This window comes from Typopeltis vanoorti, chromosome 21, assembly GCF_054136105.1.
Source record: "Typopeltis vanoorti isolate ZY-2024b chromosome 21, IOZ_Tvanoo_1.0, whole genome shotgun sequence".
NCBI lineage: Eukaryota > Metazoa > Arthropoda > Arachnida > Uropygi > Thelyphonidae > Typopeltis > Typopeltis vanoorti.
In genome coordinates, this window is record NC_143569.1 from 35,749,125 (window position 1) to 35,763,622 (window position 14,498).

At 35.1% G+C, this 14,498-nt stretch overlaps 1 protein-coding gene across 1 annotated transcript in view; it reads left to right on the forward strand.

Annotated features, from left to right (window-relative positions):
* Positions 1-14,498, forward strand: part of LOC150094740 (uncharacterized) — a 138,939-nt gene that overhangs the window by 97,662 nt on the left and 26,779 nt on the right. Inside the window, exon 11 of the mRNA XM_090411655.1 lies at positions 10,529-10,600. Coding sequence (XP_090267781.1) covers positions 10,529-10,600 — 72 coding nt within the window. The remainder of the gene's footprint in view (positions 1-10,528; positions 10,601-14,498) is intronic.

The following is a 14,498-nucleotide window of genomic DNA, read 5'->3' on the forward strand; positions in this document are numbered from 1 at the left end:
TTCGAACCCTTTAAGCCAGTCCTTATAAGGAATTTTTGTGTGCGAGAATGAATGGGGATTTTGATGAGAATGGACGTGTTATATTTTAGACTGAGCCTGATTACATTGCATTCAAGATTTCTCAGTAATCTCACATTGCACTGGTGCTAACACTGTGATTCCTGCTGTCTCACCCTCTGTACGAAATGTGCAAGAGGTCAAATGGCCGGCAAGCCCCACCCGCAATGAGGACCTGTGGTGGAATTAAGGTTTTATAGGTAGGTAGGTTTCTAAACTGTGGCCAAGTGAGATATTGATAATTCTTTTCCCCAATTAGTAGGTTGTAACAAGACTTTGCTAGTAGACCAACTCAGTCTACAGGACACTTGCTGGCAGGATTCAAGCCCTGCGGGATTATATACTGCTAGTAGTCCGTCTAGGTCTACAGGATACTTTGCTGGCAGGCGCCTGGCCCTGCGGGATGATTTATACTGCTATTAACCAATTTCTGCTGGCAGGAAATCGCCAATTTGACATGGAAAACATCAAAGAACAGATCCAGATCCTTAATAAGGAGCAGTCCCTAGAGGTACTCAAACTCATAATAGGCAAGTTAGAATCTGACTGGCCAGGATTTATAAAACGATATATTCACTCTAATGATCAGGATGGAGAGGAGGAGGAGAATGAGATCTCACAAGATGAACTCATTGCTGCTCTGTCACCAAAATCCCCCTGTCAAAACATCTCTCAAGGGGAGCACTCTAACAAAAGAAGAACTATAGAAGACCACATGGATGAAGACATACCAACATCAGATGTCCCGAGGAACACCGAGAAGGTTCCACCAGTAATACTAAAGGACGAAGACAAATGGACCACTGTCACATCAGCCCTTAGGGAACATAAACTCTCATATTCCTGGGCTAAAAATCAAGATGAAGGAGTCAAATTCCAGTCAGCCTCAGTCACTGACTACAGACAGCTGACAAGATTAATGGATAACAAAAGTCTTCCATATCACACTTTTGCTTTACCCAGTGAGAAGAATCTCAAAGTAGTGCTTCGCAGAGTGACCGAGGGTGTCACCTGTGAAGAAATCACTGCTGATCTTATGAGTCGGAGCCTAACACTAGTGAAAGTGAGCAGGATGCTCAGGGCAGATAAACTGCCAATGCCACTGGTACTCGCAGAAATTGATTAGACACAGAAAGAGATTTATGTACTGACAACGATATGTGGCCTCAGAATTTCTACTGAACTACTAAGGAAGAAGCCGACAGCTGGGCAGTGCCTAAAAACTTTGCAAGGCAAATTACAGGTGTTTAAAATGTGGCGAGGGCCACCAGACCGTCATGTGTACAAAACCAAGATCCACTCCAGCTAAATCCACCAATTGTGGAGTACCTCACACTGCCAACTACAAGGGATGCATTACACACCCAAATAACTGAGGGTCAGGAAAAACTACCCTTCCAACACATTTCAGCGATGTCCAAGACAGCCGTGCAAGTCACACCCCAGTCCAAATTATCTCCAGCTCGACAACTCAAGAAAGGAAACAAATGCCTAAAACTTATGCAGAGGCAGCACGAACAAAGTTACTCCATCTCATGACCATATAAGCTCAAATCTAACATCAGTACTAACAGCCTCACTAGCTACCATGTTACAAGAATTCAGTATGACGAATCCTTCGCCGTCCTCCACGAAACGATTCCTACACTGTACCCACTCAATTCTGGTTGCTCAAAGTATTAATTGTCGGAAAATTCTTTCTTTGGAAAAGGAAATTATCATAAAATCGGATATATATTGCATTTCATTTCATAGCAGACATGATAATGCTTTATTAAATCAAATTTATACTGCTTGTTTTTTATGTTTTATCCTTATAATAAATATAATGTTGTTTTTCAATTTATATAAAAAACTTTTTTCTATATTTTTATAATAATATTATAAAAATTTATAAAATTATAAATAAAATATATTTTATTTTTAAAATATAAATAAAATATCTTCTAATACCTCTTTATTTCTCAAAGAAGTGGGAAGCACTCTTTTATTCCGAACATTCAATTTTTATCTTTAGCTATCGTCTTTTTGTGAACTGCAGCAAACCACAATCAACGCTTGTATAATAAACTACTGACATATCGTTTTCTTAATCCAAACTTGCATTACATAGATATGTAATTGTGTGCGCTGGATTTTTCCGAGTTGTGAGATTAAAAGTCGCCAACTTAGCTGGCCAAGCGAATAGTGCATCCGCTTTCCAACCAACAGAATGTCTGTTCGAATTCCACAGTGGCTGGGATGTGTGAAAATGTCTTTAGGTGACAGACAATTTTTGCAGCGCGTGAAATCACCACCTCCGTTTATTGGAGGACTCAAGGTGTGCTTGGAAAAGCTCGATGTTTGCTCTCTAGCTGTTACTTTTGACCCATTTCTATATCAATGCACTATAAGTTTAAAGCAGTTTCGTGATAGATTCAACTTTCTTCTTAGGATAAATTCCTACTTGCATGCACCTAAATTCGACTAATTGTGAACTAGATGGGAATAAACGTTCATCCCTGTAGTCGGCGTATAGAATCGCAGAAATGCCTTTCATCCTGATGTAGCAAAATGAAGTAGTCATGGGGATATATGCATGATGAATTCAAAATTTGTAAACTACATTACTGATTTTTGTTTGTTCTACCAATCTTTCTTATGGACGAATGGCAATGCGAAAACATCCAATTCTACACCGCCTTTTGAAAGAAAATGCAGTTTATTGAAAAGCAGGGTAATGGTCTGAATGATAATTTGCCGTTCATTCTTCGATTCTCATTGAGCTTAGCTAGAAGAAGCATTTACTTATCTTATATGATGCTCGAGTGAAGAAAACATTCCCAGTTTTCTAATTTACTCGGAGAGATTTTTCTCTCTCTTTTTTTTATATGAATTTACGATTTTGAGTAACGCGTCTGAATTTATGAAGCATCTGGCTTAATGTAGCAACGCTTACAGTTTCTAAGATAAGACGCGCGAGCTTATCTTAGAAATCACACACACACACACACACACACACACACACACACACACACACACACACACACACACACACACACACACACACACACACACACACACACACACACACACACTTGAAAGTATTTTTAAAAGAATGCATTTCTTTTTGAGACAGTGCTATATGACTAGTTCAGTTAACCCACACTTTCATGTTGAATTTGAAAGAATATACCAACATAAATGCATTTACAAGACGAATTTCTTTTATTACAGAAGTCGCCAATATTTCCGACCTTCCCGTGAGTTATTTAATAGACAAAAATCTCCTCTATTATGAATTATGAGAAATAAGGCGTGATTTAATTTGATTTATTTTTTTTATCATTTCTTGTTAACGAAAATAATAATAATCTTAATTTTTTCAAATGTCTTATTTCCTTTCGTATGTTCTTAAATTCCGATTATTATTTCTAGTTCTATATACGTTTTTTTGGTATTTTTCTTAATAAGATATCGAATAGTCATTTCGGGATACCCTGGTGAGTGTGTTGTGGTTTACGATTCACACTGAGTTAATATATCTACTTTAAAATATTTTTGTACCAATTCCATCCAAAAAAGTTATATAACCTCTGTATGGTGCATTTAGTAGTTAGTTATTTACATGTGACGTTATTTTGATGCTGTATGATCATTTCTGTACATCTTAGTGTTAAGGGAGTGAAGCGTGTTGCTAAACGAAGTGGTAGGTTCGAAGATGCCCTTTTCACACAAAGTTAGTAGGACAATCACAAATATCCATACCCTGGCAGGATTCAAACCAGCAACCTTTTCGCCGGAGAGTGGATATGCTAACCACTCGGCCAACCAGACTGGCGCACGTTTAGTACCCAGAGAGAAATACTAGATGCAAATGAAATAATCCAGGAATTGTAGAGATCAAAAATGGAAATTGTTGAAGAAATATCAGGTTCCAGCTGCAGAGGGAACGAATTCACAGCCTAGTGGAGTGGAGTAGTTTTTGTCTTTTCTTGAGTCCCCATATCGGACTATTTGTTCCACTTACTATCCGTTTTTTCCGTATTTTCTTGGACGTCCTCTTCAGAAAAAACCTCTGATAGCACTGGATGAGAAGATAACAGAGATCCAACAGCGCTATCGATTCCCATATCTCAATGTAGAATCCTATTCCATAATTCGTTTAGGTATGGAATCGTAGTCATGTTGTCCAGCGGAGTAATAAAGACTACTTCAAATTATGGAAGCACTTCTCATGCCTCCATTATCAGTGCTATTGCAATCATCGCGATATTCAGTGACATAAGCAGATGTGTGTAAAGACTTTTCATACTTCATTTGGATGTTAGTCATTGAGGAAAGGATGTCATGAAGTTGGTTGGAATTACAGACGAATCAGCTTCGGCGATGATACTGATGTAAACTGATACTAATGCCTGTGTTCTCATGGCCAGTTTGTCTATTTTGTGGGATGAAAACTATAGGTTCTGGGAGGGAAAAACCCTTACCATCTGTCTATGAGGTATCCTGAGACAGAAGATATTTTGTTCACAGAATCTTCTGGAACAACTCTGAAGTCACCAACATCACGTTCAAACCTTATTTGAACTATCACCGTTGAGTAATGAAAACAAGAGATGAAAAGAGGAATACAACAGAGTTAAACACTCACGGCAAATTTTATTAGCTCTTCATATAGCTAATAAAATTAGTGAGCGATACATCCGAAGAAGTGATATGAAGATAATTTTGGGATCTTCGATGTTTATGGCGAAAATGAAACACAAGTGGTGCGAAGAAACCTTGCATTAGCTGAAGGAAAGTTTTCAATGCTGAAATACTTGCCTTTTATATATAGTAAATAAATTAGTTTGATAATAAAAATTAATATTGTGCATCATTTTTTAACAATGATCATATAAGAAAATAATTATTTTTCAGCTTTCTGAATAATAACGCTATTGTCACCTTAGGACCAGACACTTTTTTTGGACTGGCAACATTGCGTTCTTTGTAAGTACATCACTGCATGTTTTTATTTTTTATTTTTTTAAGTGTTGAAATAGAATAGTAAAGTTGTCAAATATTTAAGCATATACTTGCTGAATAGTTAAACGGCCGTTTTCGAAGTTATTGTTTTGAAATTTTCACAGTAGGAATTTTCAGCATTATTCCTTGTATTCTTAGCCTTATATCTTTTGCAGTTATTTAAAAGTATTTTATTTTATTTATTTATTACTTATTTTTTGTTATGAATGCATTAATTGTAGATTGGATACTCTATTTATGGTCAATGACACAAGACAATGCGCACGCGCGCCACGCACGCACGCACGCACGCACGCACGCACACACACACACAAAGAGAGAGAGAGAGAGAGAGATCATCCCCATTTAATATACAGTGGAAAATTGCGACTGACAGAATACATGAAATATATTTCTTAGTGTCGGTTATTGATATTAATTCTAAATAATCCTTAAAACGAATGTTTAGTAAAAGTTGATGGAAAACAAAACATGGAATGTGTGCGTGCGCACCTATTACCTAGTGTACAGTTTAACTCTGAAGTAAAATGTATTAGGAGAGACCTGCCACGACCAACGATTTTTGGTGGCCAATACTCTTTAAATGCCAAGTGTATTATTGACTTTTAACTTAAAATAGAATGTTCATGTTAGTTTAAAATTGTTTAAACTGATAAATAAAATGCACTATCAGAAAATAACATTATTTATTGGCTTAGGAAAGGACCAAATTTCTTAGAATATGTAGTCTATTTATAAGGCATAGCTTAAAATAATCACTTAAATAAAAATCTATATGGTGGTTTCTTTTTATACAATAAAATAATAATTTTATTTTAAGATATTTGTATAACTTTTTATTTATTTTAAAGCGTTGATTATTGTTACTTAAGGAATAGTATATTAATGCATACACAATCAGATTGACAGGAAAAGCTGCAACATTAACACAGGAGGTAAATGTACAGAAAATGCTTCTCATGTCGGATTCCCATTAACTGATAATCCTAGTCGCTTAGTACAGGGCTAAACAGCATAGGCTAGGGTTACTTCCCTATATTCCTCTCCACTAAATATCGCAGCAATATATTGTGCATTTAAATAACAAAACACCCTCGGTATTCATTTTCATTTATAATAAGCATTTAAAATTTAAAATAAATGATTCTTTTGGAAAATTGAAATAAATTCTATTTAAATTGTACCGTGAAATAAAAAAATACTAAAACAATCAACATATGTTAATCACATCTCTTAATAGTTTGTCTCTTTTCTAGTAAATTTCAATCTGCCGTTCTAAAAGTACAACCCTCTATGCCTTAACAAGTTAACTACCTGATATTAACTTAAGCCCAAAATAACTGATCCTCACATTATTTCTAGTTGTTTGTTAGACAGCATCTCTGGCACTATTAATTGCGCAGGATTCTATGATACATACACTGTATATAGAGGAAGGATGAACGAAGAATGATGTTTCAGGACTTCCGTGCACCAGGTCATGACTAAGCTTAACCATCTCGTAGTATCACTGTCTTCGTGTTTACACGTTGTTTTCATGGGAAAAAAGCATCATCTTTCCGTTCAGGACACTCCATCACCGTGATGGATCGTCCCGAGTGGGCTGTCAACAGTTACTATTAAGAGTCTTTTTCCCAGTTCCTTTTTCCTAACATGACATTTATAAACTGTGTTTATTTTCCATTCTTGTATGACCAATATCCTAATCTTGACTGATAACCGTGTGTCAGAATAGATCTAAGCGATCTTTATCTTGGTCATTCTATTCGGAAGACGACTACTATTAGAGACAATATTCAGATTTTCTTTGAATAGTCGCCCACTTTAACTGAGATTTTACCTCGAATTTTCGAACTGCTGGTCGCATGTATACGTAACATAAATAGTAACATCTGTCTTAGCTCACGTTAACAGTAAAACTGCTTTCTCGTTGTTTGATATTTTCAAGAATAATTAACATGAAAACTTGACTCAGCATGTTTAAGTATGGTTGCAATATCTTTATATCAGGAGGTACGTTCATATTTTTACAACACGAACATACCTCCAGGAATTTACAGATCCCAAACTGTCAGGTGTCCTTTGCTTTCGTAAAGTTAATTTTTATTAGGACAAGCTGGTTAGTCTTCTGACCATGGAATATATTGTGTCTGTAAATTTCGGCTGTTTTTCTAAGCATTGCAAAATAAAATCTGAGTTTTCGGGAGGAAAAATTCTCATGAGATCAGTTAAATGAGCTTCAGTTAAAACTCGTTATAAATGTTATTCATGTACTAGACGGGAATCGAACCTAGATCTTTCTAACCAAAGGATATGAGAGTTATCAACTGAACTACGGAAGCATAACTCAGCTGGTACCCATCGGAGATTCGGTTTCATCAAATGAAATTTTCATATATATAGCAGATTTGATCTGCCATATATATGTAAATATGCAAAATATGCAAGAAAAATATGAAGATTTGATTACTGCCAATTTCTAAATAATAACAAAAAAAGGCGAAAACAGGACTGTGATAAAAATCAGAAAGAACATCGGTGTGCTGCATGAAGACAGCCATTTGCAATTTCTCGTTATATTTAGCGTTCATTTTTTAAAAATATTTTTATTTTGGCGAGATGGGTGAAGCAAGAATGCTTTTCATCTTCCTCGTTATCTGTAGAGGACAATGTAAGGATAGGGTGTTATTGAGCTATGAGCTCTGATCATGGCAGGAGGGTAACAGCAATAGCCGAGCGTCAGTTAAAACTTCATTGGCTACAGCATTGCCATCCATTACCCTCCCTGGGTACCCATTTTAGTCACCTCGTACGATATGCATGGACTGCAGTAGAGCTATTCTTATCCAGGCCACCTCACGGTGGCGTATAGGTCTTGTTTTATGCTACATGTACATATGCACATATATAAAATAAACCGTTAATAAAATATGTGTTACTACAAATGTGCATGAAATAAATAAAAACGTGTTTGGTTTCCAGAGGTAGGGTTTCCGTCGATCATCTAACTCAGGCTTGGCCAACTTCATTCTATACGAGGGCTAATATATGATGAGTGGTAGCATCACGGGCTGCAACCTAACTTAAATAAAAATAAACTCTGCATTTTGTCAAGGCAATAGTTATATGTATTGAATTACTATATTTGTTAAATCATTTTACTACTAAAAAAAAAAAATCAGCTAACGCCATTTTATTCCCGTATACGGGAGTAGGCGAGGCCATTTAGCCCTATCTAACTTTTGGAGACTGAGTGGGCAGTTCAATCTCCACTGGTACCCAATCAGAGACAGATAGCCCAAGGCTATCACTAATTAAGCGGTACGCAGTGAAGAGAGACGGCTCAAATGTGCCGCCATCTCGTGGTCCCTAACCCTAACACAATATATTTAATGTCTGAAATAATGTGGGTTCTACGGTCGATTTTCTTGAGTTTACAGGACGAAAAACCCGAGTTTCCGGGAGGAAAAACCCGCTTGCCCGTGCCAGAGATCGACTAACTCGGGAATCAGTCGAAATAAGGCTTAGAAAAATTTCCTCTAGTCGCCGACTAGACTCGAAACCAAGTCTTCCTTCGTGCGGCCAAGCGCGGTGGTGTTCAAACGCCACATCCACCGAGCTACACAGGCTCTTCATTTTACTACTGGGAGAACAATATAAAATATTTGATTGATTTAAATATAAATTATTAGATTAAATTTAATTACATATTTTTTTTTTTTTTTTTACACATGTAATACAACTTAATGAGAACACTGTGGGCGTTCAAGCGGCAACAAGCTTATCAACGATGATGACGATATTCGTAACAAATCCTGAAGGTGATTCCGTGTTGAGAATACAAATTATTTCCGTCATCAGAAATAATGAATGTAACTAGTATATCAATGAGAAAATCTGCTTTAGAAACTAATAGCTAAATGGATAATCAATATAATTTAATATAGTTTTTATCTTGCCGCCGGCAGGAGAAAATCACGTTACGGGCAGCATGCGGCCCTCGGGCCTGCTGTTGGTCACCTATGAAACCTATAGCTTACTCGTTTTCTCTAATACCAATATACAATACGTTTCCAAATCTTTTTATGTAAGCTGGAAGAGGAGCACATAAACATGTGAAATTAAATAGATAGTACGAATAATGATGGAATAGAGAAAAGTCCTATAATAACGTTTTTCTTTCCACTATTATTTAAACGAAATTAATAATAAATAATTAAAAACGTTTAGTAATAACACAGATAAACCTGGAAAGGAGATTGGTGGTGAGAACAGCAAATAATGCGAAAACTCTTCTATGAACAAAGGTGAAAATGTTAGTATCATGGAGGATATTATGGATCCAATCATATTTTATACCTAAATATAAAACTGAACATAAGAAAAGTTTCGAACATGTAGTACAAAGCACTGCACCTCCAATGCTGAAGATGATATTCTCATAAGCTCTGTGATAAATTTTCTTTATATATATATATATATATATATACAGTATATATATATATGATTGTGCAGAATGAGAGCATCCGATGATTGCGGCAAGCAGGACGTACCCCAGTGGCATGACATTATCATTTAGCATTCATTAGTCGAATGCTAAATGTATGTATGTGTGTGTGTGTTTTTTCTACTGCAGTGTGCTTAAAGCATTTAAGTAGTACAGAATTTATTTTATATAACGGTCCAACTTACCTCGTTTCTAAATTGTCCAATGTAAATGAGTTCAAGTATAAGCATGCAAAAGGTTGAATTGCATGAATGCCGGACATCCTTTACATTTCCCTCTTCCATTTATTGGTTATTTTTTAGTAATTACACTTTCCTAAACGGAGTATTGGCATACAGTTAAAACGTGGGAAGTGTTTTTTTCCATTCGTTGAAATTTTGAAAGTAATGAATATTGTGGATATTATAATATCCGTCATCTGTTTATAACTAAATAGAACTGAAACTTAATTTCTATGTTATCGGTTACATTTCATTTTCATATAATGAAAACATAATCTTGGCAATAAGAATTACCTTGACTTGCATTAGTTAAAAGACAGGATTCTGCTCAGGAGCTCCCATATTGACTTTTATTAGAGCTTTTGAATAATCTGGCATTTAATTAATTAATTAATTAATTAATTAATCTTATTAATTAACGAAAAATTAATTTTAAAAAAATTAAAATTAAATTAATTTTTTACTTTAATTCAAAACAATGACTATGAGATAAAAATTGACACGCAGTTCCCTTCTAAGTGATAATTAAGTTTGCACTAAGAAACTTGTGGAAATCGAGTTATTAGTTAAACACTAGCCAATAAGCGACAGTTATACAAGGTGCGCGTTTTTAATTATCAAAGGGTAGATATTTAAAATCAACGAACTTTATTTATAAATGTAGAGCTTAAATTAATTCTGTATATATGCTTCAAATATTAAATATCTGTTATTATCATTAATTTTCTTACAGGAATCTGAAAGGAAACCGTTTGAAGTATATTTTACCAATGGCTTTTAATGGTCTGTCATCTCTAACTTCGCTGTAAGTAGGTTTTTTTCAGTTATAATATATTCAACAAATATTATAAGGTTACACATGATGATGAATTAACATGGAAGAGTCATAAACTAACAAAACGAAACTCAGACATCTCCAAAACTGCTCTCTAATTCTGCTCAGGACGTCTTTCCGTTCTACTCCCAGAACCCTAATGTAGCTTTTCCATACCTTTCAGAAGCTTATGGATATTGCCTAACTTGCACTGTGCTGTTCATTTCTGGGATTTAGCTTTTAGGGACTAAATTACTGCTAATATTCTGACGAAATCCACTGTTAATACAACAGGCTTGTGTCAATATACATTATAATATTTTAGTGATCATCCTGTCATCACCTTGATGACAAAGATAAGCTACTGATCTGGTTAACTGGAGAAGGAAACTAAAGATATTGCTCTGACGCCCCAGTCCCAATAAATCTTCAAATTTTGCATACCAGTAGCCTGTACGCAAAATATAAAAATAATGAGTATATAAGCATGTCCCTCCTTGTTCAAGTAAGGGTTCATTAATTTCGAGTAAGGGTTTTGTCATAAATACTCTGAAGTTTTTTATAATATGACATTATTTCAACGCTAAAGTAATTTGAGTTTGAAGACCAGATTTAAATGTTTTAAACTATTGTAACTGCCTTCCTGAGTTAGTAATATTATCTGACAAACAATTAACCAAAATTATGTATTGGCAAAGCCCGTGTTGCCTTTCTTATTTTCGGATGTATGCTTGACTCTAAAAAAAGCAATGGGTTTCAATTCGTTTATTGTTTTTTACAATTGTATTTAATAACCTCCTAAGCAACACTCACTGCTGAATACAAATATAATAGATCATAAATAACTTATCGCATTAAATGTAATAATCGGAAGGATACTATGCCACCCCTCCTTTTTAAAATAATGAGAAAAATTGTAGTTAGCTAATTTCAATTTTTTTAAAAAAAATTTTGAATGTTACATTTTTTATAAGACTTAAAATAAATTGTATTTCATATCATATTGTATAATAAAATATTTTTATTTAAAAAAAAATATTTTTATTATTAAAAAAAACATGCTTTACTTGAAAGCGTGACGTGTGACGAGTAAGGCATGTTGAATAACAGTCGTCAAAATGCTATTCTTACTTGATTCATTTCTTTTTTTCAGTTGAGTAAGATTAAATTCGAACGGTTAGCAAGTGAGTGAAATTTATCCACATCTTTAGAAATTCAACATTTGGGGCAAATCTTGCTATCGCATTTTTCCGCCAGCAATAAATGCTTCCGTATTTCCATCGCAGCATTTACAATTTTAGATTTTAAGCATTAAATGTAAAATATGTATTTTCTCTCTTTCAGTTTCTTGGAATTTGTTCTTCTAACGAATTTATTTTCCTAAATTTGTGTTTTTAATCTCTTTAGTGAATTCTGCTAATTCGCTGAAAGCTCTTCCGTTTCTCAACTGCATAATATCTGGGTTGAGTGATTGTAACCTTCAGTTTTCTTGAGTGAGATTCCCGGAATGAATGTTCCTTTCCCAATTTTAGAAGATAATTTGTTCAGTGTTCTGAAACATTCCTTTAATAAAATGAATAATTTCTTCATAACTAACTAAAATTTAATTTTTGCTAGTTATGATGACATCATAACTAAATAAATGATTCATTTACGTTTTAGGTTTTCATGTTTTCATCAGAAATTAAAACATAATGATTACAACGAATAATATTAGAATTTTGTTTTTTCTTTTGCAGCGATTTGAGCAATCAGGATCTTCGAAATATTTCAAAAAATGCTTTCCTTGGATTGCGGTCTTTGCTTAATTTGTAAGTATTTTAAGAATATTACTTCAAAGAATTATTTTTATTATTGATTTTAATTATAAATATCAATAAAATTTTATTCTTATACGATGTGTTAATTACATATACATTGGCTGGAAAGAAGTCAACGGATACCATAGTGTAAGGAACAAACAGACATGGCGTTCACCTTAATAAGATGTAGGACCTCCTTTCGCCACGATGACTGCAGCAGTCCTATAGGGTATACTTTCCACAAGCGAACGATAGTGATCAATAGGAATTTGGACCATTATTCCTATAGGTTTATAATGAGGTCCTGGCCTGTTGTGACGCGGATGTCTATTGACCTCACCTAACACTTCAGTTCGTCCCAGAAATGTTCAGTGGAGTTGAGATCAGGCTCTGTGGAGGCCAGTCAAGTGTGGTGACGATTATGTCCACAAACCACGCAGTTATAACAGAAACCTTATAACACGGTGCACAATGGTCAGTTTCGTAAAAAACACCACAAAATATTATTGATTATTTCATTGTCCAGAATGTTGAACTCCAAGAGATATCTGAACAAACAGAAGACAGAGACGTGCGTATAGCTCAATAATACAACTTTCTAAGCTTCCACTGTGCACGCTCCTTTCACCACTGAAGACAACTCTGCATATTGGTTCAGGTAATGTGAGACTCGTATATTGCTGTCCTGTTCTGAATGTTTTTGTCCAGATTCGTGTTCCAGGCGATTCCCGGAACTCTGCAATCAACGTATTGGCCAATGAATTGCGGTTTATACATATTATCCTTCTTAGTATCCTACGATCGCGTTCGGGGAGTATTAAGTGGTCGTCCACTGCGAGTAGAACTTGCAGTTGTCTCCCTGCGCTTCCATATCAGCATGGTATCACTGATTGTTAGCATGGGGTGGACGAATGTTTCAACAATTTGCCTACATGATAAGCCTGCAACATGGAAGGCTTATCACAATGCCTCTTTTAAATTCCATCAGTACCCTTCTTGCATCCATTTCATCCGGGCACAGTTGCACTGACTTGGGAGCATCATCTTCCTCCAATTTACACAACTTATAAACACTTCACTCGTTAGATGGGACGATGTACCGTGCCCATGTGGGTGTCTGTTAATTTCTTTCCAATCAGTCAATAATGGAGTAAGTCCAACATATGAAAATTCAAAAAGAAAAAAAAAAAGAAAGAAACGAAAAAATGAAATAAAAAGAAATTGTTTCATATCAGGTTTTCTAATGGGTTTCTTTCTGTAATATAAATCGCAACACTCAGTCACGTGGTGCACGCACATCCTCCTAGGGTAAAATGACCAAATATCCGCCAACTATTGGTTAAAAAATCATATTATTTATTATTTCATCTGATTATTGCCATTATTTCCATGCTTAATTATTGGTTATATTTAATGAACAAAGAAAAATTATGTAGTTAAATATATTCCTTAAGTTGAGCTCTACGTTGTAAAAAAATGACCCTTCTTCCATTGTATTAGCACTGCGTTATAATCCATACAGTGAGTTTCAAAATCCTGATGTTCTCCATTAAAATGGAAATGGAAATGTTGTTTCATTTTTCTGGTCTATCCAGAAAAGAGGCCCCATCAACCCATTTACATTTATTTTAATAAATAAATATGAATTCATTTAATTTTAATTTCGTATCGCATACTGAGATATACTACAAACAACGCGAAAGAACATTAAAACCTAACTAGAAACCAGACCATCGTGTTTTATGTGTCAAAAATGTGAGTCGTTCAAGACGTTCAATGCGCGAATTCGGAATTCATAAAACATTCCCTAAAAGGAGTATACTAGTTAGGTTGTCAAATTCAAGAAACATGGGACTACCTTTAATCGTAATTCAAAAGCTGGTGATCGTCCAAGCCGTTCAGCAAGATTCAGAGAATGAAGAGAAGTTGTCAAAATAGTGCGAGAATCAGTGGAATATAGTCCAAGACGGTCCATCTGGGAATCACTTAGAATCTCCAGAGAAACGCCCAAAAGGACTCTTGATGATGAATTAACTGCTCTCATGGTCAGGATAGCCCATTTTTTAAAAATAGTTTTTTGTGGATGT